Source organism: Elephantulus edwardii, unplaced genomic scaffold (genome assembly GCF_000299155.1).
Source record: "Elephantulus edwardii isolate Elephantulus edwardi_28Jun2011 unplaced genomic scaffold, EleEdw1.0 scaffold00002, whole genome shotgun sequence".
Lineage (NCBI taxonomy): Eukaryota > Metazoa > Chordata > Mammalia > Macroscelidea > Macroscelididae > Elephantulus > Elephantulus edwardii.
In genome coordinates this window covers 43,101,589-43,126,957 of record NW_006399752.1, presented here as the reverse complement: position 1 = coordinate 43,126,957, position 25,369 = coordinate 43,101,589, and the positions used below count along the sequence as shown (strand labels likewise).

Sequence of the window (25,369 nt, the reverse complement as noted above, 5' to 3'; positions counted from 1 at the left end):
GAGCCTTGAAAAGATGGGGTGATAACAGGCATAGAGTAATGGTAATTAATTATACAAAAGATAATGTATGTGAATGATTTTATAAAAACACAAAGTTGTTACAAAAAACATAATGTATATGAATGATTATATGTAAACTAGCTTTTAAAAAGGGGAAAAAGATGCTATTTGCAAAGAGCTATTCCATTTAACAAGCTTAAGAATGTCAGGAATCTAGTTTAGAGTATTTTGAAATAACAGGATGTAGACACTGATCACAGTGGCTATTCTTACTGTCACTGAGTCAATTCCAACTCTCAATCAAACTTAAACATCACCAAAAAGGGGGACAAACAGACATCAAGTGCTACTACCATCCACGAGGATGTTTAGGCTTTCCCTCCAAAAACCAATATGAATTTGAATATCACTTTACAGAGTACTAAAACCCCAAGAAGAGTAGGGGTGCAATCAGCAAATATCAGAATGTGGAAGAAAGAGTAAATAATTCATTTTCTTCAAAAAATTAAATCAAGGGGAAAAAAACAGAGGAGGACTCTAGTTAAGACAAAACAATCCAATACAACCAACTCTAATGCAATGAGGAGATCAAATTTTAATTCACATTTAATCATATAAAGAGATCACTGAAATGATTTGGGTTAGTAATAGTATTAACAGTAGTTAGGTTCTGTCAAGCCAACTACAACTCCCAGCAACCCTAGGACAACAGTACTGAGCCCTGCGCTATCCTTGGCCTCTGACATGCTCTAGCCCACTGTTACCATTGCTACATCCATCCAGCTCGTTGAGGGTCGTCCTCTTTTTCTCTGATCCTTCACCTTTCCCAGCATGAAGTCTTTTTTTCAAGGCCTGGACCTTCCTGACAAGATGTCTAAATAAGTGAGATGAAGTTTCACCATCCTGTCCTCTAAGGAGCACCCTAGTTGCACTTCCTACAGAACAAATTTGGTTGTTTTTATGACAGTCCATGGGACAGATAGATATTCAATACTCTTCTCCAATACCGTAATTCAAAAGAATCAACTCTTCTTCAGTCTTTCTTACTCGCTGTCCAATTTTCAGATGTATACAAAGCAACGGAAAATAGTACGGCTTGGATCATGTACACCTTGAAATGATATCCTTGCTCTTTAGCCCTTTATATATACATACATTGTTGTAGTTATGTGTCGTTGAGTCACCTGCTACTCATAGCGACCCTATGTACAACAGCCCTAAACCCTGCTCTGTCCTGTGCCAGCCTCGCTGTCTCCAACACACCTATGCTCATTATCCCAGTCACTGAATCAATCCACTTCATAGAGGGTCTTCCTCTCCCGTGCTGTCCCTCCACCCTCCCAAGGACGTCCCTCTTCAAAGATTGGTCCCTCCTTGCAACACATCCAAAATATGTCAGACGAAGCTTCAGAATCCTTGCCTCCAAGGAGCAGCCTGGTTTAACCCTCTGCAGGACGAACTTGTTCATATTCTTAGCAGTCTATGGTACACTCAATACTCTTCTCCAACACCACAGCTCCAAGGCATCAATTCTCCTTCTGTCATCCCTAGTCATCGTCTAGCTTTCTGATACACAGCAAGTGACTGCCAAGACCATGGTCTCTATCAAGCACATCTTAGTCTCCAGGGTGACACCACTGCTCTTCAGTACTTTGGAGAGGTCCCTAACAGCAGCCTTTCCCATCACAATACATCTTTTAATTTTCTGGCTGCTGGATTGTGAAGCCGAGCAAACTAAAGCTGTTAACAATCTCACTCTCTTCACCATCTATCATTATGCTGCTAATTGGCCCAGGGGTGGGAACCTTGATTTTCTTCATATTGAGCCTCAATCCCTATGGAAGGCTGCAGTCCTTGACCTTCTGCAGCAAGTGCTTCAGGTCTTCCTCAGTTGCAGCAAGCAGGGTTGTGTCATCTGCGTAACACAGATGGTCGATGATTCTTCCTCCAATCCTGAGGCCATACTTCTCATACAGCCCAGCATCCTGGATAATCTGTTCTGCATGTAAATTGAAAGAATATGAAGATAGGACACATTCCTGGTGAACACTCTTCCCAGTTTTGAGCCATGCTGTGTTTCCTTGCTCCATTCTGACAAATGCCTCCTGGTCCAAGTATAGGTTTTGCATTAGCACAATCAAGTATTTTGGGATTCCCATTCTTCTCAGAGTTAGCCATAGTTTGTTATAATCCACACAGTCAAACACCTCTGCATAATCAATAAGACATTCCTGTAGTACTCCCTGCTTTCAGCCAAGATCCATCTAACATTAGCTACAAGATACCCCATATTTTTTATATATACACACACACACACTCAAAGCTTCGCTTTTAAAATGTTTCGTTAAAGAATATTCATCGAAAAATGGTACAAAGCCCAAGGGAGCTCTGGTGGCCTCGTGGCAAGAAGCTGGCTACAATCCCGAAGGCACACAGTTTGAATCCTCCAGGGGCTCCAGTGGAGAAAGAGAGGCATTTTCCAACTATGCCAATCAGATCTGATTCGACAGCACATAACAAGTAAAAACAAAACAAAAAAAGGTACCATGCCCGTGATTTGGTTAAAAATAAACAAGGGAAAGGGTAAGTGGGCAATAGATGAAATAAGACTAGCTGTACGAAAATTACTAAAGCTATTGCTGTTGTTGTTGTTAGGTGCTGCAAGTCCAGTAGCAGGCCGCTGGAATTTCAAGGAGTTAAGATGCCTTTTCTTTTCTTTTTAAATTTTTTATTTTATTCTTTTTTTGTGTTTGTGTATTGTCAAATCAGATCTGACTGGAACAGGAGGATATTGCCCCTCATTCTCCAGAAGAGCATCTGGTGGATTGAAACCACGCACCTCTGGGACTGCAGTGGAGCTTCTTGCCACTAGGCCACCAGAGCTCCCTGATGCCTTTTATTTTAATCAGTGGTAGCTTTTCCCCCGAGTAACAGAATAAAGAGGGAAGAGGGATCATCCTGAAGAGCAGAGAGAACAAAGCAGTAGCAAAGGTTCTGAGTAGGTGACTGACACCAGGTCCAGGCCACAGTGGAACAGCTGGCCTTGTGAGAAGCCAAAATTCTACTGCTCCTATTTAGAAAGCTCAGAGCAGAGACAGATGATAGAAAGCAGCAAAGCTCTTGTTTAATTGTGTTTATTTTCTCAATAAAATAGAAAGGCCACAAACAAGTAGTTAGGAGGTGAGAGAGAGTGGTCAGAGGCTTGAGGAGTGAAGCTATAAAATAATCCCTATGGAGAGCAAAAAGTGAACTGACTATGAAAACACATGAAGATTACTAGTAGCTATAGGGTCCGTATGAAACTTGGGGTCATACATTTAAACCAACCTGATTACCATATTTTATGTTATTCTTTATTTAGCCCACAAGGTCAAAACTGAGATGTAACCAGGGCTGGAATTCTGTCAGAATAAGCAATGGAGAGGAGAAAGGAGTTGATGGATGTAAAGCTGTGAGTGTACTGATGGGGCAAAGAAACTAAGTGGGGTAGGAAAGGAAATAAGGCTCTAAAAGGATGACTGGTCCCATAGCACCGAGTCAAAGAGCTGCTGGACAGAGAAACAAAAGAAATGGGCCTGAAGACGGGGAGGTGGCACTCAGAGAGAACAACGCTGTTCATAACTGCTAGGAAGGAAGAAAATGATCTTTGAAGGTAAAAAGCCATGAACAGAGATGTCAAAGAACTGATTTTTCCATATAGAAACTTTAAGAATCACAGGAGAGATAATCACAGGTGACAGCAAAGATGTGCCTCAATCTAAAAGTCCATTACTTAATGCAGAAGCGCATTACTTCAAATGAGCAGGAGTTTTCAGGGAAGAACAGGTGTCAAAGCAGCAAGGACAAACAAGAACACCTGGGCCTTCTACGGAATACAGAGAGCCATTCTTAAAGCTGCAGAGCAGCAGCATCCTCGGGCAAAGGTCAGCGGCAACTGAGAACCATCGGAGATCAGAGAGTACCATCAGTGATAAGGGGGGGTACCAATAGAGATCAGGGGATACCATCAGAGATCAGGGGGTACCATCAGAGATCAGAGTACCATCAGCGATCAGGGGGTACTATCAGCGATCAGGGGGTACCATCAGAGATCAGGGGGTACCATCAGAGATCAGAGGGGGTACCATCAGAGATCAGGGGATATCATCAGAAATCAGGGGGTACCATCAGAGATCAGAGTACCATCAGAGATCAGGGGGTACCATCAGAGATCAGAGGGGGTACCATCAGAGATCAGGGGATATCATCAGAGATCAGGGGGTATCATCAAAGATCAGAGTACCATCAGAGATCAGGGGGTATCATCAGAGATCAGGGGATACTACCAGAGATCAGAGTACCATCAGAGATGAGGGTACCATTAGAGATCGGGGGTATCATCAGCAATCGGGGGCACCATTAGAGGTCAGGGGTTACCATCAGAGATCGGGGGTACCATCAGAGAGCAGGAGGTACCATCAGGGGGCCAGGGAACACCATCCGAAATGTACTCAGGTTACTTACTTCAGAAAGTCACATTACAAAATTTTCCATTTTTATTTACCTTCCTGTTGTAACTGAGCCAAGAAAAGGGCAAGGTATGTGTCTGATATTAATTCTGGACCCGTCAAGAGAGAATTCAAGTTAAACCACTGGAAAAGAGAAATGGTCAACATTGAAGTTAGTGCAACAAAACCTGAACGCACTGCCATCGAGCCGATTCTGACTCACAGCAACTGTGAAGGCGGAGCACAAGTGCCCCGGACGGCTTCACAGCCTGTGCCCTTTACAGAAGCAGGCTGCCACATCCTTCCCTCATGGAGTGGCTGGTGGGCTTGAACCTCCAATCTTTCAGTTAAGTGCCAAACGTTTAACAGCTATACCATCAGGGCTCTGTTTGTCAGTATACATCTCAGGTAATAAAGACATTGCACACATTAAATAAAAGTAGATAAAAACTCATTCCAAACTTGGTAAGACTGTTTAAATGTCGGCAATACTGTCAAAGACTTTTCAAAGCAGCTGAATTAACAAGACTTTAAATAAAAAATTGAAAATGTTACAGATGGATCACTATCAAGTGACTTAAAAAAAAGTTTGCTTTATGTCACAAATTAAAAATTCTTGCCCATAAAAATCCAAAGACAGTATTTTACAAAGTCTCTATTGACAGAGATGGTTCAGTCCTTCCTCAAAGTATCAACACCCAACATCCTGATAAAGATGGAGAGAAAAAAATGACATCTACACAATTTTTTTCCCTGATTACTGGTAGTTTCGGTCAAGCTATAATGAAATAGTCAAACAAGTCAGACATCTGAGGAAGAGCATTTGCAATCATTAATTCATTTAAAATAAGCCCAAGTGGTTTAGGAGGTGAGTTCTTAGCTGCTAACCTAGAAGATAGTGGTTTGAACCTACCCTGGGGCTTCATGGGGGAAGGCCTGGCCGCCTGCTTCTGTCAAGATGGCAACTTTTACAATGACTCTGTCATATGGGTCGCCATGAGTCACAAATCAACCGATGACACTCAACAATTCATTTCACCAAGCTCACTAAAGCACCATCACTATATCATGAAAGTCTTAGTTTAACCCCCACAATCAAAAGCTTCCAAAGTTACTACCAGGATCGTCAACCGTTTCTCTTAGATTTGGATGCTTCTGATAGGTGTTTCCAGTCATCATTTTATGTTAGGACCTCAGACTGAAAACAGCTGTCATGAAACTGAAGTTTCATTAAAAAAATAAATAAATAAACGAGAATCAAAGATAATAAACCAAACTGAACATCTTTTGTACTAATAGTTCAAAATGTGAAAATGCAACTTGGAACAATGACAATTTTAACCACATCTTAAGACATTAGGTCTACAAACACTATATAAGAACTTAAGCTTTCAGATTTTAGAAACCCAGTGATTATATCAAAACAAAGTCTGATTATAATTATTAGAAGGCACAAATAAAATTAACAAGTTCAAGCACCTTGACAGCACCCAGCCCTAGTCAGAGGCCCCTCCTGTGGCTTGCACGCCACACCTCCTGACTTGCTCTCAGGAGAGAGCCCTGAACACCTTAGAAAACAACCATTTAAGGTAAGGTTGCTTCCAGCTGGCTGACTCAAGAGGAGCAGACGTTGGGAGTTTTTGCTTGGGTTATCTTTTCCTGATTAATTCAAGAGTGTTCCTTGTAGGAAACCTGGTAGTTAAGTGCTCGGGTGCTGACTGTAAGGTTGGCAGTTTGAAGACACCGGATGCCCCACGAGAGAAAGCCTTGGCAATCTGCTCCTGTAAAGAGGAACCTTCTGAGACAGTTCCACTCTGCCCTATAGGGCTGTTCGGAGTCAGAACCAGCATCAACTCAAGGCATGCAACCATAAGCTCTCCCTGACTACATTATCTGTTATCTTTATAATTAAAAAAAAAAAAAGTATTTTTATACAACTGACATACAGTAAACGGCATATAAAAATTATACAATTTGGAAAGTTGTATTAATAGATGTTGTTGTGTTGATGTGTTGTGGTGGTGTCAAGTAGGAACCAACCCATACCTGACCCTCCAATGCGTTTTCAGAGGCAGTTTACCATATGGAAAGAGACTGCCCATCCTTCTCCCGCAAAGCAGCTGGTGGCCTCGAACCACGTGCCTTCAGAACTGCAGTGTGGCTTCGAGCCACTAGAGCTTATAGTAATAATATGTTTGAAACCATCAACACATCCACAAAGAGAGTGTGCCCTTGTGTGCCCATTCTTCCGCTGCCCCGTTCTCCTCCCTCCTTCTCAAGCAGCCACCAGTGCATCTGCTCTATCACCAAATACGCTCTCACACTTTCCACACTTTAATACATGCAGTCAGAGAGCACATGACCGTTTTTGGTGTGGCTTCATAAACGTAATATAATTATTTTTATACTCATCCATGTCACTGTGTGTATCAATAGCTTATTCCTTTTTATCATAATAGTTGGGTTTCAATAACCCTTTTTTAAAGATTCAAAATTCTAACAAAAAAGGACTTGAAATAATTTTGTTTCAAGAAAGAACTGTGTGTACAAAAATAAGGACTAGTTTGTTACACTTTAAAATATAGCATTTTATGTATCTCTGTTGTTTTTAAAATGGGTTTACATGTCTTTAAGTATTCCAGTAATAACTTGAAGTTTATGACAAAAATTAAAGCCCCTCGGTGGTGGCAAAAATGACAATGACTCAGTTGCCAACAGAAACCTGCTCGTTCCACTGGAAGATGACGTGGTCACCTGCTTTTATAAAGATCATTGTTGTTGACTGTCTTTGAGTCGAGCACGACTCCTAGCAACCCTCGGAACAAACGGCCTGGAGCCCCTCTACAACCACCCACATTTATCAAAATTCGTAGAGTTTCTGGAGGCATGCCCGATGGAGCAGAGCTGCCTATCCCATGGGCAACAACGAGGCGGAATTAACTTGACAGCAATCAGCTTGGGACAGCAAATTTCTTTTTTTAATATTGTTTAAAAGCAGTGAACGAGCAGCTCTGTGGTTCATATTACATTTCCTTTACATCACTGTATTCAAGCATGTGAGTGTATTCCGTTAGGTTTAAACAGGTATAAAGCACAGAGTTCTCTACTTCCCACTTCTCATCCCTCGAGCCCTCTGTGTCCAGATCCCACCTGAAACCACAATGGCTGCTCAAGGCACCTTCCATTTCCCCCTCCTCTAGTTGTCTTAAAACAGAAGTGATTTTGGTTTGCTCTATTACAAGTCATTTTGTAACCATGTCAAAGCATATTTTATTCATGCCAGAGTGACTACTATGCTAACTGCAAAATCTAGCAGGTTTAGCTACAAAAATTAATAGTTAACTGACAAGAACTCACTCCGAAAGTGCCCATAGTTGCCGTTTCTCTTAAAATACAGTTAAATTGTAGATGATGTCATAAATAAATCTAGTATTAGTTTTTACGATATAAAATATCTATCAAGATTACATTTTCAAGGTGTTTTCTCATATACACGGCACCAAGCCCTTAAGTTTTTTAGTTTTAAATGGAGCACAGAATGAGAAAAAGGACAAAGAAGGAGAAGAAATGTTACCTGTTTTCCTAATTTTCTAACTGTAAACCAGTGTTCTTTATAATTGCATATAAAAGATCTTTCATTTCTAGAAAAAGAAAAAAAAATACACGATATTAAGCCGAAATATCAGAGTTCATGTTCGTTTCGTTTTTCTATGGGTGTACCCCGGAGCTATTGTGAGTTTTGCTCCAGACCATCACATTAAAGCCAATATTGCAATAAAACCAAGTCATATGGATAATACGGCTTCACGATACAAGGTATGTTGACATTATTCTGTAGTCATTAGGAAGCCATGGTAGTGTAGCGGATAAAGGGTCAGACTGCTAACCCTAACGGTCCTGCAGGAGAAAGCTGAGCAATCTCCTCTCACAAAGATTTATAGCTTCGGAAATTTGGTGGAGGGCCACTATGTGTGGAACTGACTCAGCGACAATACACTGTGTTTCTGGTAGCTATTAAGTGTCCATGTTGTGTACAACATACACAACAACAAGCGTTACGAAAAAGTTTGAAATATTGTGAGAATTAACCAAACTTTGACACAGAGACATAAAGGGAGCACATGCTTTGGAGTTAAGGGCGCGAACAGGCTTGCTCAATACAGGGATGCCCCAAACCTGCAATTCATAAAAAATGCGGTTATGCAGGAAGCCCAATGAAGGGAGGCGGAGGAGGACGAGGTGTGCCTCTGTTGCAAGTACCACACTACACAAAACTTAAGCTAGGTTTCAGTTTACCATTCAGAATTAACTGCTCTTTTTAAATTACCAAATGGTACTGATCTCTAGACATAAGTTCAGGGAGGCGCACTAAGACGGTGGCCCCACGTAGCATCCAAGAGGCAGCTCTGTGCCAATACTGACACTTGACAGCTCCAGAAAGTTCATGGCACAGAGGGGTAGGGCTGTCCCCACAAACGGGGATCCCCACAAATGGGCATCTAGGGCAGGTGAGGCAGTAACATAATAAAGGCATTCATACAGCATTCTTCTTTTAAGGAATGATAACTTTAAAAATCAAATTCAGGAAAAGAAATAGAAGAAAAAGCAAAATAAAGTCTTACATAGGATCGATCCTGAGCCTCTGATACTCTGGACTGTTGAACAGGATTAGTTCTAAACCCCAAACTTTCAAGGCATTGCTTATCACCTGTTAAAACATAGTAACTTTTCATGAGCTAAAACCATTCAATTCCAGTCTTTAATTTAGCCATGTTAGATGTGTAAACAATTGTACTTCCTATACAAACGTCCCCAAGAGGCTATGGTTTTTAAGATTTGTGCATGAGTGCATAGATTAATCACCAGCATGCATCGTCAGCCTTAACAGAGTCTTTTTCGCACTAGCTTCCTGATAAGTTCCAGTGAGTCGTACAATTCCTAGGTAAAATTGCCTCTGAACTCCAGACGCACATTCTCTCCAGTTTTCAGGGCTGTTCTTAAAACCAGGTCCAACGGGTAGCTGATAACTCGGCTGGTAGAGGTGTTGCAGCAGAAGTTACTTTTGGCTCACTGGCCGCACTAACAAGATGTGAACTGAAAGGAACACTCTGGACATGAACACAGGAGGTCTCACAGAACCAAGCTTCTATGGTCATGGTCATGGTCATGGTCATGGGTGTGTAATGAACAGAGGAAAAACAAAAGGCCACCTGGGTCACGGGAAACTGGAAAACTTCTGAATCAAGGAAGCCGAGAAATTGGCCAGTGAAACAAGCAATGTGAAGTCAAATGTGGTGGGCACAGTGAACTGGCACCCCAGCCCTGGGAGACAGCACAGTCAACTGGCAGGGCACAGGCCCAAAGAACATTCTCCGTCCCACTGTGACGAGCAGTGATGGGGTCTCAAAGCTACTGGACTCTTCCTGTCTGGAGTAAAGGAGAGGAAATGAAATCAAAGGCCATGAGAGACCACATGACTAAGTGACCTCGAGGGTGCATGGTTCCCACTGCTGACCACTCTGCCAAGGACCACAATATGAGACCTCAGATATGAGAGGAGGAAAAGTGGAACCATCCTCAAAACCATAATGAAGGCCGGCTCTGCTGGTCTTTACGAGCCTAGGAGCAGCCCTGAGACCACGGCCCGTTTTCTTCCTTCAAGTCTGGAACTAGAATCACCTCTGCGACTCAACCTTCAGCCAATCAGCAGCCAGGCATGGAAGTTACCAGACAGGAAGAGCAGAGATGAGCACATGCCTTAGAACAACCAACTAGAAAAAACCAAAGGGCAACGTTTGCCCAGGGATGGAGCTCAGAGACAAGAAAGGCAAGAAAGAGGGTGCACAGAGCCAGGAAACATGGGGAGGAAGAACACGGCTACAGTGTGGAGATTCTAATAAACATCACTAAGCAGACTGCATATGGACTGTCTAACAGAGAAGTAACATGCTCTGCAAACCTTCACTCAAATCACAATAAAAACTAGAGAACAAAAAAGTGTTTAAAAAAGCAAAAGGGGGGAAAGTGGACCAGGACTCATAGCAGCCCCACACAAACAGGAAATGGCCAGTGCTGAACCCAAACCCACTCCCGATCCGCCCAGCCTCGCAGCAGAGATGCACAACAAAGCCCTAGAGGAAACAAGGGTGAAGGAAGAGTCCAACACGGTCTATTACAGGTCGGAAGCAAACAGACTATCAGCAGAAGCAGGTCCCTCAAGAGAGGTTCTGAAATAACTACGGGTGCAACTCAGACGTCCCCTTCTAGGACAGAATGAGCGAGAAACAGGTATGACCGAAGAATCTCACAAGTACATGTGGACATCAGAGAAATTCAAGGGAAGCTAGCTGTTTAAAGTACTGATCATAGGGGAATTAAAAAACCAAACTCGAGAGCCAGAGCCCATAACAAAGTTCCATTCTGGTAGGCTGAGGAGAAAATGGAAGCTGCATTTTCTCAAATGTGCCCAAGAGATATTAAGTTTGAAAATTTATGACTTACTGGAATTATAGTTTTTGTAAGTTAAATAATCTCAGAGTAATTTTAAAAGCCCCACTCTAAGACGAGTGGGGCAGACTCAGTAGTAACTAGAAACAACAGTAATTAATGCATTCTAAATTACGACTCTGCAATCCTAATTTTCAGGTTGACCTATGGAAAATGCTAGGCCTGTTCTAAGGATTACTTATATTAATCATATCATCTATAGACTCGCTGTGACACTGACTGCAGAAGGCTGGGGGAACACTCTCCACTCACGCGCTGAGGTTGGCAGTGCCTGACGCAGACCTCACTTGGTACGTGATTACCATTACTTACTTGGATGGAGAAAAACCCACTGTCATCCATATTTCCAGAAGGCTGCTGCTCGGCCGTGACAGGCGATTGGAGGCAGGGAGGAGAAAAGGGTGAGAACTGTCATTAGTGTGCGGATCTGAAATAACACCTTGCGCGTCCTCCCTCACAAAGTCAAGAGCAGAGCTGTAATTACCAAGTCAGATGCTGAAGGGAAACTGCTCCATCCCTTCTCCACAGAACCCACAGAGAAAAAAAAAGGAAAGAGAATGGACCATGTTTTCTGGGTTTTAATTATATCTCACGAGGGGAACGACGTAAAAGACATCAAGTGAGTGTACAAGCAGCACCTGTAAAAATGTCCGGTAGTCTTCACTCGTAACGCCTCCTTCTGCCATTCTCATCCTCTCCTCTTCGTCCAGCTGGTGTGCAATTGAGGATAATTCCACGGGGCTGAAATATTCCCCTTGCAGCAGATTGTTCAGGCAGTGTTGAGCACAAAGTGAGCCTTCTTGCTAAGCATTTCAAAAGAAAAGAAAAACAGGTTCAATGTGATCTGTTTAGTAAATTTATATAGTTTCTTGCCCTCCACTGAAATGTAAGCTTTAACACAGTCAGAACCTTTTCAGCTTCCAGACATGCCTGGTTAATACAGATACACGTTTTCACTGGTGAACATTTACTTCCTAATTCTCTAATTATTTAGCTAATGAGTAAAACATATAAACATAATTTATATTAAGACAAACGTTTTCATCTACCAAACACATTAAACTTCCTATTATACTAAAAATTACTCTATAAAAACATTTAACCACTCTCATTTTCAGAGCGTAAAGAAGTGCACATCCGGAGGTTTTGTGGCGAATTCATGATCCTGCAAGGGAATTTCAATTCCCAGGACATTTGCTCTTTTAACAAGAGACTCCTTCCTCGATCATTGTACCTGTTTACGGAATTTCAAATATCAGAGATTGACACAGGTGAGAAAAATGGCTGTATGCCATTGAAGACATGGAGTCCTGGTGCTTAGTTTCTCTTCAGAGAAGGTTGTAAATAATGGACACCAGTATAACGGGCAGAGTAGTCCACAAAGGACGTCTGGAGCTGACTCCTGGATGAGCCAGGAGGAGGGACAGATCAAAGCCCAGCAGGGACACCACTCCTGACAGACCCCAGGGCCTCAGGGAACCAGGCAGCGAGCTGAGATAGCTGGGTAAACAGCAGGTACCCCAACTCCATCCAGAGTTTCCAGCACTAAGCAGCCTATTTCTTACTCCCCTACCCCCAACAATTCCACCTTCTGATGCTGGCTGTTTCAGAAGGGAGACTGCAGTGTGGCTCACATCCACAGACGCTACCCAGCATGCCTCTCTGAGAGATGACATCTTCTTTCTTCTGCAAATCTTGGCCCTCTTAAGTTCCTTCCTTCCCAAGGAAGGCCTATTCCTTAATTAAGCATGTCTTGATGTTATGCAATTTGCACTGAGCTATGTTACATGCTGAGCCCAAAGAGCATCACCTTGCAAGACATTTCATTTTCTTGAGAAAAATTCAACTCCTGAAAAAGATGCAAAGTTTATGTGTACAGAGGAATGGAACAATGTGGACTGGAACAGCAACACTGAGAGAGCTTGAGGAGAGGATAAATGAGGGCTGAGAGAAGTTTCTCTTCATAATTTAGCACAGAGCAGCAGCGTGAAGCCACTGGGGATGGTACTCGCAAGGTGCAACCCTGACAAGTTAAAGACTCCGGGGCCTCCACTCTCCCTTCTGCCTGCAGTCCCACCCAGAGAACTGCTCTTACCAAACAATACAATGTGAGTTCAATGGAGTGACAGATTTCCTTCCAAAACAGCAAAACCACCGGCAATCTGGAGTGCTCACTGAAGTCAGATAGTTTCTAGAATCTAGGAATTCCACTGCCAATTAACTTTTTTCAATTTTCAGATAAAGGACAGAAAAAAATCACAAAATAAAAGAAAGCAAAAGATGCACATCCATGTTACTGCAGCTTTGTTCAAAACAGCAAAGAGCTGGAAACACCCAGGTGCCCAAACAACAAACAAATGGATAGAGAAGCTTGGTATATTCATACAAGGGAATACTCTGGTGCACTGAAAAACAAGGAACTCATGCAATATTATACAAAATTATACAAAATTGGTGACCCTGGAGGACATTATGCTGAGTGAAAGATCTCAGTCACAAAAAGACAAATACTGCATGGTGCCACTGTTGTAAAATGGGACTGACATCGGGGTTGGGGGCAGACTGAAAAGGGGATTAAATAATGTAGACTGCATTGAAACAGATGAGGGAGAGACTGTTTAGAAGGAATATGTGATTAGGCATTATTGTCATGACAGGAGTCCAGAATGAAGGCTGCACAGTGGAGTGAACTTGGGGGGAGGGATTATATAACAATGAAAGAATTTTACTTTTCAAAGAGAAGAGCAAACTAGGGGAAGGGGGTGGGCAGGGAGAAAAGTACAATGAATGAACAGAAATCTAAAGTCTCTATAAACTCTCATAAAAATTAATAATAATAATAATAAATAAAAAGAAAGCAAAAGAAAGAAATATTAAAAATTAAGCTCTAATGACATTATTAGGAAAAAATGAGCATATTTTTGTGGCTTTTATATTTATAACAGCAGTACCCTCTGTTGAGAAAATACATTTCTATATAGAGGAGCATGTTAACACAGTTAAACTAATTTAATGTCTTAAAACAAATTTCTTTTTTTAAAAGAGTATAAAAAAGGTATACTGGGGAATAAGATAGTGGGGCTGAGAATTGATACATAAACCCATACAGCAAAAGCCTACTGTCTTTTAACAAAAGGGGAAAGACAATTCCAGATGAGAAGCAGAATCTATTCAGTGAACAATGCTAGATTTTCTTACATGAAAGAATGATTTGGGCGAGCTCTGGTGGCCTAGTGGCAAGAAGCTGCACTGCAATCTCAGAGGTACATGGTTCGAATCCACCAGATGCTCTGCTGGAGAAGGAGGAACAATCTCCTCCTGTACCAGTCAGATCTGATTTGACGGTACACACAAAAAATAATGAAATATAATAATAAAAAAATTATTTGGACCCAACTTCACACCATACACAAAGATGAACTTTAAATGGATCTCAATTTAAGAGCTAAAGGATAAGACTCTTAAAGGAAAACACGGAAGTAAGTCATCAAGACCTTGTATGTGGCAATGTGTTCTTAGCCATAAAAAGAATGTGGCATCAGGACTGGAGGAGGATTCATCACCTTGTGTTAGGCAACCTTGCTTGCACAAACTGGAAGCATTTACTGAAGACCAGACAGCCTTCAAGATTGGTTACATCTCAAAATCAAGAAAAAAATCTTCACCACTAGACTAATAGGCAACATGATGATTGATTGAAAAGAGTGAAGGTGTCAATAATTTCATGTATTTGGATCTACAATTACAACACACACAGTAGCAGCAGTCAGGAAATCCAAAGGTGTGTTGCACTGAGCAAATCTAAAGAGCACAGATGTTCCCTTGAAGACTAAGGTGAGCCTCCTGCAAGCCATGAAATTTCCAATTGCTTCCTATGCATCTGAAAGTTGGACAATGAGTAAGGCTGAGGAAGAATCAACAGCTCTGAACTGTAGTATTAGAGAAGAACAGTAAATATTCCATGAACTGCCAAAAGAATGAACACATCTGTCTTGGCGGAAGTGCAAACGATGTGTTCCTTAGAAGCAAGGAGGGTGAAACTGGGTCTTATTTTAAACATGTTGTCAGGAAAGATCAGTCCTTGGAAGAGGACATCATGCTGGGAAAAGCAGAGGGCCAGTGATGTACAGGAAGAAGCAAAATGAAGCAGCTCGATATAGTGACAACCGCAAGGGACTTGAGCATGATGGAGTTCATGAAGATAACGCAAGAGAGGGGAGGCTCAGATCTGTTGTTTACAGAGTCGCTGAGCTGTAGCAGACTCATCCAGACAACAACATCCATAATACATAAGGTGGGCTGAAAAAAAATTTACCAAGCAAATGGTAACCTCAAAAAAGCAGGAGTAGCAATACTAATCTCTGATAAAATAGATTTCAGAATGAAAAACCACCTTCAAAGATAAGGAAGGGCATAATACATAAAAAATTGTAATATAATAACAAGCGGGGGGAGGGGGAATGCTTGCACATTGCTGATGAGGCTGTTAAAATGGAGCAGCTACGGGGAGAGCTCCCTGATGCCTTCAAAAAGGAAAACCCAGAACTGCCATTTAGACTCGCAACTCCACTCCCGGATGTACACCCAGAAGACCTGAAAGCAGCGACTCAGACAGACACCTGTACACCAGAGTTCACATAGCATTGATCACAACAGCTAAAATGTAGAGACAGCCCAAGACCCAACAAACAGATGACTAGATAAGATGTGGTGGACTATTCAATGGAACACTCACTGTTCAGTCAACAGAAGGACTAAAGTTCTAATACCTGCTGCAACATCAGTGTTGATAAAAGTACTCTAAGAGACCCACAAATAAGAATCACAGGGCTCCAATTTTGTAAAATAACCAGAACAGGCAAATTCATAAAAGCAGAAAGTAGACTGGAGGTTACAGGACCGGAGGGGGAGAAACAGGAAGTTACTACTAAACAGGCACAAAGTTTCTATTTGGGGTGATGAAAACATTTTAGAAATAGGTAGTAGTATTTCCGCATACAGTATCATGAATGAAATTCATATTACTAAACTATACACAGAAAAAGATTGAGACAGATTTTACATTAAATATATCTTACCAGAATAACTTTTGTTTAAAGAAATTCATAGTAGTACTACATTATTGATAATGGTTTCCAAATGAAAACTACACAGACGCCTATCAACATAGAACAAACTGGGTTATCCATAAAAAAATCACATTATACTGCCTAACAAGGAGAACGAATTCACTACCTGAGCCGGTGAGAAGTGCTGCATGTTAAGGCAAGTGCATTATGTGGTTGCGAAGGGAGCTCTGGTGGTTCAGTGATAACAAGCACTGCCAACCCGGAAGGCCTGCCGTTCTAATTCATCAGCGACTCCGAGGGAGAAAGGCGGGCTATCTCCTCCTATGGGATTTAGAGCCTCTGAAAACCCACTGGAGGACCAGCCATGTGTCAGTGCCAAGTAAACAGCATGTAACAATAATAATAGCATATGGTTCTTACAGGGTCAAGTTCAAACCTGCAGTTCCTATGAGTCACAGTCTACTTGATGGCATCTTACAACAATATATGGTTCTACTTAGAAAAGCTCAGAAACTTGACCAAGCTCATCTTCAATACAGGATAGTAGTTTCAAGGATGGTTCTCACCCATCACCAGAGAGTCAACACCTGGAGGCGGCACAGAGCCATGACCTCTAAGAGGAAGGTCAATTTCTGTTCCTTGATCCAAGAGTTACTTATATGTGTGTTGAGCTCTCCTCTTGTGATGTGCGCACTCCTGGATGTACTATAACAGAGCAGAGGTGATGCCATAGGTTGTACTGTGTTGCTAACCAAAAGACTACCAGTTCAAATCCACCAGCTGCTCCTCAAGAGAACAAGAGGGGAGTTGGATTCCTTAAAGATTTACAGTCTCAGAAACCTATAGTTGGAACTGGCTGTTAGGTGTCATAAGTCACTTGAGACTCACAGAGACCCTATGTACAACAGCCCTGAACTCTGCTCTATTCGGAGCCAACCTTATTGTTTCTGACAGACCTACCCCCATTAATCTAGTCACTGAGTCAATTCATCTCATCCAGGGTCTTCCTCTCTTGAGCTGTCCCTCCAAAGCATGATGTCCCTCTCCAAACACTGGTCTCTTCTTGCTACGGGGAGCTTCAGAATCCTTGCCTCCAAGGAGCCACCTTGGTTTCACCCTCTCCAGGACGAACCTGTTTGTTCTCCTAGCAGTTCATGATATATTCAATACTCTTCTCCAGAAGAACTCAAAGGAATCAACTCTCTTTCCACCATCCTTAGTCATTGTCCAGCTTTCTGATGCATAGCAAATAACTGTGAAGACAATGGCCTAATTCAGGCGCACCTTGTTCTCCAGACTGACATCATTGCTCTTGAGTTCTCTGGAGAGGTCCCTAACAGCAGACCTTCCCAATGCAATTCGACTTTTGATTTTCTGGTTGCTGGTACCAAGAATGTTGATTGTGGAGCCAAGCAAGCAGAATATGTTAACAATCTCAATCTCTTCACCATCTATCATGATATTGTCAATGGACCCAGTGGTGAGAATCTTTGTTTTCTTGATGTTGAGCTGCAATCCATCTGAAGGCTGTAGTCCTTGACCTTCTGCAGCAAGTGCTTCCAGTCCTACTCAGTTTTGGCAAGCAACGTTGTATCATCTGCATAACACAAGTTGTTGATGAGTCTTCCCCTAATCCTGATGCCACATTCCTCCCCATAGAGCCCAGCCTTAGGGATAGGTATTATGTACCTCTTCAGGCAGCCCCTACTAAGATATTACTATTCCACACATTGAAAACCCCAGGTTTTCAGAAAGCTTTCATGATATAAAACTTTCTGTCTTGGCATCTGTGCTCACATTTGGAGTTCTCAAACTCTGGTCACCAACGTTATATACAGAAACAACCAAAAGCAAACCCAATTCAGTCGCGATCCTGACTCGCAGAGACTCTATCGAGTTTGTAAATCTTGAAGTGTCTCTGCTGCCTCATTCTTCTCCCCCAGAGCAGCAGGGAGTAGTTTGAACTGCTAATGTTTCAGTTAGTAGTCTGACTTTTACTAGTGGCAGCGTTCAAAACTATGATGTTTAAAAAAAAATTCATTATAAAAAGAAATTTGCTTTGAAATAAATATCTGAAAATAAAACCAGAGGCAACAAGTTCTGTATATGGGCAGAGACGGTCCAGAGAACAAACTGTCCAGTTCAAGTAGGAAGTCACTTTAAAGTCCAAAGTGAAGCAAATTTTATGTGGAACAACTCCTGTTCCAACCCAAGATTGTGTTCTCCTCCCAAACCAGCTTCAGGCACCACTGGATGAGTCACCCGTTGTGAAGCTTTATGCAGAGCTGAACAGATGTTTGATCTGCTAGTACCAAAGCTGCAGGATATGTAATACCCTGATTTCATGTCCACATTTTGTGTTGGAACCTTAGAGGTAGAGGCTACAGCACCAATTCTTCCAAGAAGTAAAACCACAGAGGGGGGCTGCCATTAACCCACTCCTGTCCCTGTGCCCTCGCCCCTGACCCCTAAGTCTTCAGAACCAACCTAGACCTAGTTCTAACTTCCAGGGACACCATAAATTACAGTGGAGACCAGGCATAAACCAGAGGGGGAAAAATCAACTGGCTGGCATTGAGTGAACTCAAAGCCGTCTGCCACTGGGTTTCTGAGGCCAGCCAGCTTGGCAGGAAGAGACTGTCCATCTTCCTCCCTCAGCAAGGTGGTGGATTTGAACTGCCAGGCATGTGCAGCCTTTTGGTGAGCAGTGGGTTACCCTCTCAGAACTGTGCAGGGAACTAAAGATGCAAGCCAGCAGCCGTTCATCTGCTCACGTGTTCCTGACCTGCCTCCCACGAGGTGCAGGAAGCACAAGCCTGAACAACGACACAGAACAATGACAACGGCCGGCACTCTTCTAGCTTTGACACTTAGGGTATCAGACAGGGCCCCAAGTACGCCTATGTCTGAGGGGACTGCTGGTGCTGCTGTATGTGAGCTGCTATCAATAACTCTGAGGGAGACACCTGACCACTTTCCCATCCTAGAAAAGTGCACTCGAGTAAGTGGCTCACCATCAGAGTGGGCAGCAGAGCTGCCATACAAACGGGCAGAGGTTTCAGAGCCTGGGCTACTGCCACGTCCTCAGTCACAGCCTTGGGGTTTGAGCCGCAAATACCCTAAAGGCAGCTAAGAAGCAGCACTCACAGAAGAGTATTACGGAGGTCACAGGCCAATCTTCAGGATCTTTTCACTAATGACAGCTCTCCTGTCATTCCAGGTGCACATTACATTAACTCAATCCCCGCCACCACAGTGGAACTCACAAGGCTTCCAGCGCTAGCAATTACCTAGGAAGGGACTGTCTTCCTCCCACGATGTGGCAGGTGGATTCCAAACACGGGAAAGCCAGGGCCCCTGGGCGAGCAGAGCTACTCCTTCCCATGGAGGCCCCCCCAGCGCCCTTCAGAGCACTTTTAACGTAAAGCACAACTACAAGTGGCACAAGGTCTACACCAAGCACAGTCGGCAATAGAAGTGCTAACACGAGGGAAAGCAATCGTCCATGAACTAGCAAAACAAAACGGAAGTCAGAAAGGCCATCCACTCTCAGGGTCTCGATGGCTGCAGGGCCTTGATCCGACCCAGCAACCCTGGGACAGAGCAGAACTGCCCCACAGAGGTTTCACAAGCTGTAACTGTTACAGAGGCACAACAGATGAGATGGACTGATACAGTGACTAGGGCAAGGTAGGTGTGTCCGTGTCAGTGAGACTGGGGGGTAGGTGTGTCAGAGTCAGTGAGACTGGGGGGTAGGTGTGTCAGAGTCAGTGAGACTGGGGGGTAGGTGTGTCAGAGTCAGTGAGACTGGGGAGGGGGTGTCTCAGAGACAGTGAGACTGGCTCAGGACTGGGCAAAGTTCCGAGCCAACTGTGCACAGGGTGGCTATGAGTCGCAGGTGACTCCACTGCACATACCACCACCACCAATGCCGCCACCAAGGTTTTTTTTTCCCTAAGGAGCAACTGGCAGGTTCAAACTGCTGAGAGACTACTTAAGCACTGCTCCACCAGGGCTCCCTTAAGGCTCAGCTTTGCTGTTAAGTAAGTGTCAGCTTGGACTCCCAGGGACCCCGGGAACAAAGGAGCGAAATTCTGCCCTCTCCTGCAACATCCTCATGTACTCAGCCAGGCCGTGCTCAGGCCCACTGCGCAGTCGCTGCTGTCAAGTCATCTCACTGAAGGCCTTCCTCTCCTTCACTGCCCCTCCACACAACCCTCACCCTTTCCAAGCATCACCTCCTTTCCCGGGGAGTAGTCCAAAGTATGAGAAGAAGCGTCACCACCCTTTACTTCCAAGCAACACCTGGCTGCAGGTCTCCTAAGATATATTCGTGTGCTCTTCTGGCAGTTCATATAGTACATCCAGTATTTTTTGCCAACATCACAATTTAAAGGCATCAATTCTTTGGTCTTTCTTATTCACAGTTCAACTACCACATGGGTATGAAGCAACTGAAAATATCCTGGCTTGGGTCAGATACACCTTGGTCTTTAAACTGACATCTTTGCTCTTTAGCATGTTAAAGAGGTCTCTGACAGTGAATTTGCAAAACACACCATGTCTTTTTATTTCTCAACTGCTGCTTCTACAGATGTTTGCCATGCTAAATGGATACAAGAAGCTAGGGAGGATCGGGAGGAACTAAGAACACCCTCGAACTCAGTGCTGTCAAGTGGAAACCAATTTAAGGCTGACTCGCCGTGAGTTTCCGCGGCTGCACACACACAGGAGATCCTCCAACTCCTTCCCGAGAAGTGGCGGGTGGGTGGAACTGTCAGAGATACACAGCTCCCCCATGAACCCAGAGACACGTTATCTCAGTCTCTCCAGCGGCACTCCAGAAACAGAGAGACTGAAGAAGCACAGGTTACCAGAAAATCCAGTCCTGTCCAGAGTCCCAGGACTACCCTGCAGTAAACTGAATGGCTTGTACTTTTTTTTTTTTTTTTGGCTTGTACTTCTTGATCAATCATGCAGTAATTCCACTTACGTATAATAGACCTGTTACTGCACAGTCTCCTGTAGTTATCCGACCTTTAACTCCCCAAATGGTCTTTCAGCCAACTGTAAATTCTGTAACCTTTAGTTCCTGATCATGTAATATAAAAACGTTATCTGTCCTTTTCTCTGATCTGGTGGAGGAGCCACTCTCACTGTGACAACAGACATTTCCCTGGTCAGGACCGTCTGTGTCAACTTCCTCTGCTATTGTTACTGAAGCAGCCTCCGTGATGTGGGTCCGACAGCTTTGTCTCTGCAAATCTGGGTCTGTTTGCTGCTTCTGAGCAGATTAAACTCATGGTGACCTCATGTACACAGACTGAAATGATGCCCAATCAGGTGCCATCACTGGACTGGTTTCCGATCAGATCACTGTGGTCCACTGGGTTACCAAGGGCTAATTTCTCAAAAGTAGATTGCCAGGTCTTTCTTCCTAGTCTGGAAATTCTGGTGAAACCTGTTAATTTATCACATCAACACCACTGCCAGACAAGCAGTGATGGCATATGGGGTGCAATGGCCAGGAATGAACTCAGAGCTCTCACAGAAAAGATAAAAATATTCTACCACTAAACCACACTTAGATTAAGGGGGAGGAGTGTGTCCTGGCAGTGATTTTTTTTTCTTTTTAAATTTTCTTTCTTTTTAATTTGGTGTATTGTCATACTGGATCTGACTGGCACAGGAGGAGTTTGCCCCTCCTTCTCCAGCAGAGCATCTGGTGGATTTGAACTGTATCTTCGGGATTGTAGTGCAGCTTCTTGCCACTAGGCCATCAGAGATCAGGGAGTGACTTATTATACAAGTACAGACAATATTAGGATGGCTGTATCTGACTACAACTAACTCCACAAAAGGGATCTGTCGCCATTAACAACCGGTTCTAAAGACAGACATGGTCTCATACTCTCCTGAACTTACTTCAACTAATTCCAACATCAACTGTATTGCTCTACTGGGCCCTTCAATCCACTGCAATGGTCACACAGATCTCACAGAGCCATACTCACAGTCACAGGGTTTTTCAGAGAACTTAACAGGCTACAATTCAGGCTGGCAGCAGGACAGACGTCCTCAGGGAAGTCAGCCTCTCAAGTGTGCTCAAACGCCCTCTGACCCTCAGCCTCACAGCTTGGGTCAGTGTCACAAAGCTCCTTATAGTCCACCAATGATGACATCTTTCCTTATTCCTCCAGCAAGCTGGGTGAAGGCCCAGGCTCTGGCTCCACGGGGCGACAGCTCCACGTTAGCTCTGTCTCAGGTTGGCCTCTGGTTCTCTGCTGAGGCGCCTGCTGCTCTCATGCAGGCTTTGGTCTGACTGGCACAGGGATCTCTGAGCCCAAAGGACGCATGCTATACTCTGCTTCCTCTTCCTTGCCAGAAGTGAGATTCCCACTGGTGCTGTTAAATCTATTTGCTCTAACTTAGTGGGATGAAGAAAACAGACTGATGCTATGATTATTTTATAGGCTCCCTGTTTCAAGGTCCTTCCCATTTACGCGGTGAAAGCCAAAGCTGATGGCTAGGAAATCCATTTTGAACAATAAATCCTCAGCATCACGTTTGTAGACACAACTAAGGATGTGCCTTATGATTATATGTATTTCCATATTAAAGAATTTTAATATAAGAGCTCTTAGTTTGCTGGTGTAGTAGTAAGAAGCTGCACTGCAATCCCGAATACATGCAGTTCGAATCCACCAGCTTCTCCGAGGGAGAAGGAAGGGCAATCTCCTCGCTATAGATTTACAGCCTCTGAAAACCTGCTGGAGTCAGCTATGAGTCAGTTCCCCTCCACAGTATTGGGCTACTCTGTATTTTTTAAAGACAGCACAGGGTTAACTGCTAAGTGGATAGAAACTGGAGATAAGAGGAAACAGATTTCTGGAGCACCTGCTCAGAGGTGAGCATCTTAATCTTCAAGACTCTCCACACAGATAGCTTCCAGGTAAGTGAACAGCTTCAGTAGCCCAGGGCAGCTAACCTAAGCTTCCTTCAATCCAGGACCTAGCATTTATTTTCACTGAAATCTGTCCAAGAAAGGTTAATAAGGACTGGTTAAAAAACACACCACAAAAAGCAATGTGTACAAAAATGTTTAAAATCTTCCTCACCAAAGCATCTGTCCAGGTGCCAAAACTTTGAAAACTATATAAAGTTCTCTGCACCCTGATCTCCTGTTCTGAGCAGCTAAACTTCTCTAGTTCAGAAGTCATTAAAAGACAAAACAAAACCAAACCCACCCAAAAAACATTATCCCTGGGAGCGCTGGTGGCCTAGAGTTAAGAAGCTGCACTGCAATCCCAAATGCACAAGGTTTGAATCTACCAGATGCTCCCGGGGAAAAAGATGGGCAATCTCCTCCAGTATGATTTACTGACAAATCCCCTGGAGGTAGGTTCTGACTCCAAGGCACACAACAACAAAATTCCTAAAATACGTCAAGTAAGTCAAAAACTATACCACTAGGTCTTATCTTTACATAGATACATACATACAACTCCAACTCCAAAATTTCCTGCAATGTTTTCTACTTTAACAAGCATTCCACTTAATGTGTTACGATCTTTCATACAACACACCTCTCTTGGTTCTTGCTGTCATGTGTGTGCGGTGTATGCACCTGCATTTCAAAATGTCTCCGGCCAGCCATCATTCCCAGGTTTTTTGTTGTTTTTTTTTTTAATTTTTTATCATTTTTGTGTGTGTGTGTACCGTCACATCGGATCTGACTGGCACAGGAGGAGATTGTCCCTCCTTCTCCAGCAGAGCATCGGGATTTGAACCACGCGCCTCTGGAACTGCAGTGCAGCGTCCTGCCACGAGACCACCAGAGCTCGCCCATTCACTCCCATGTTTTAATACAAGTACTCAAAGGACCTCCCAGCAACCCTCTCCAAACACGGAAACTATTATGAAATAAGATTATCGGTGTCAAAGTTGTCCTAAGGAAGGTTTCAGTCACGCCCATGTGGCGTGATAATGGGATGTCAGAAAAGGCCAGCTTCTTTGCACAACACACTCGAAGTGACACATCAAGGCAAGAACAGGCTGGGTGGACCACACCCCGACCGTCTTCTAGTTCGCTCCTCAGAGCCCACTGCCGTGGGATCGATTCCGACCCAGATGCACACTGCAGGGCGGAGGAGAACATCCACCCATCAGGGTTTTCCAAGGCTTTCCCCGACAGCGGGCGGCCTTGTGTCTTCCTCCCGCCAGAGTGGATGGTGAAGGCTTGGACCCACGACCTTTGAGGTTCGCCATCAAATGCCTTAACCACAGAATGGTCCCCAAAACTGGCTTCTGGGTGCGCATCCCATAACAACTGCTGTGACGACTTCCTTCCCGGCTTCGGGGCGCATGGGCTTTCCTCCTCCGCTTCCCGAAGCGGCAGCTCCCCAGGCATGGGGGCTCCAGTCCCGGAGAGGTTCCCCGGATCCGGGGCGGGAGGAAGCCGGGCACAGGACCCCCCCAAGATCTAAGGGTATGAGAGGTTCCAACACAGAACCGAGAGCGCCAGCAGAGGAAAAGTTCCCGGGGGCCAGCGGTGGGCGTGGGGACACGGGGTGGAGCTGGGCAGGGCCGGGGGGAGGTGACCCAGCAGCCGGGAGGGAGCAGCGAGCGGAGCCCCGGAGAAAAAGCTACGGAAAGTGGTGGAGAATCGCCGATGCAGCCCCCGCTCGTGCCGTACCCGCGTCCCGAAGCGCAGGCGGGCCGGGGCCCTGTCCTCACCCCCACGCGGACCCCGGGGCGTCCCGGGCACGGGCCTCGGGGGGCGGCAGCAGTGAAGTTCCCCTCCGCCGGCCCAGGAGGCGGGCGGCTCGAGGCGCCCCGGGTCCGCACCGACTTCAGGCCCCACCCAGCCCTCCGGAAGGTGGTAACACCGCGCCCGCCACCGCGCCGCCGCCAGCTCCGCTCCGAACGCCGACACTTACTTTCTCGTGGAAGATGGACTCCATGTTTATTTGTCTGGAGCCCAACGGCCCCCTGCGCCGAACCAGCCCCTCGGACTCCGGCTCCGCCCCCGCCCCACCCCGCCTCCGGCCCCGCCCAGCCTCGCCCCGCCCTCCTGCCTTACGCAGGCCAATCACCCTGACGGACGGGAGTCACGTGGAGTGGAGAGCAAGTGAACGCTGGGACGCCAAGGCATGTGACCTTTATAGCGTGTCCTCACACCTCCCGCGCCTGGCTTACTGCAGCGCCCCCTGCCGACTGGCGGATCTTCTGCGCATCTCACCCATTGCTATGGATTCTTGGACACTAGACCTAGATTTAAGTCTACCTGGAGAGAGAGAGAGAGAG

The 25,369-nt window shown here is 44.5% G+C and overlaps 1 protein-coding gene across 2 annotated transcripts in view; it reads right to left on the bottom strand.

Moving 5' to 3' along the window:
- Positions 1 to 25,086, bottom strand: part of ATXN3 (ataxin 3) — a 43,127-nt gene extending 18,041 nt beyond the window's left edge. For both annotated transcript variants that reach the window (XM_006879115.1, XM_006879116.1), the window contains exons 1-6: positions 25,003 to 25,086; positions 11,633 to 11,797; positions 11,307 to 11,351; positions 9,110 to 9,195; positions 8,062 to 8,128; positions 4,544 to 4,631 (exon numbers count right to left, since the gene is read on the bottom strand). In XM_006879115.1, the coding sequence (XP_006879177.1) occupies positions 4,544 to 4,631; positions 8,062 to 8,128; positions 9,110 to 9,195; positions 11,307 to 11,351; positions 11,633 to 11,797; positions 25,003 to 25,026 (475 nt within the window). In that variant the 5' untranslated portion in view covers positions 25,027 to 25,086. The remainder of the gene's footprint in view (positions 1 to 4,543; positions 4,632 to 8,061; positions 8,129 to 9,109; positions 9,196 to 11,306; positions 11,352 to 11,632; positions 11,798 to 25,002) is intronic.
- Positions 25,087 to 25,369: the final 283 nt, after the last annotated feature.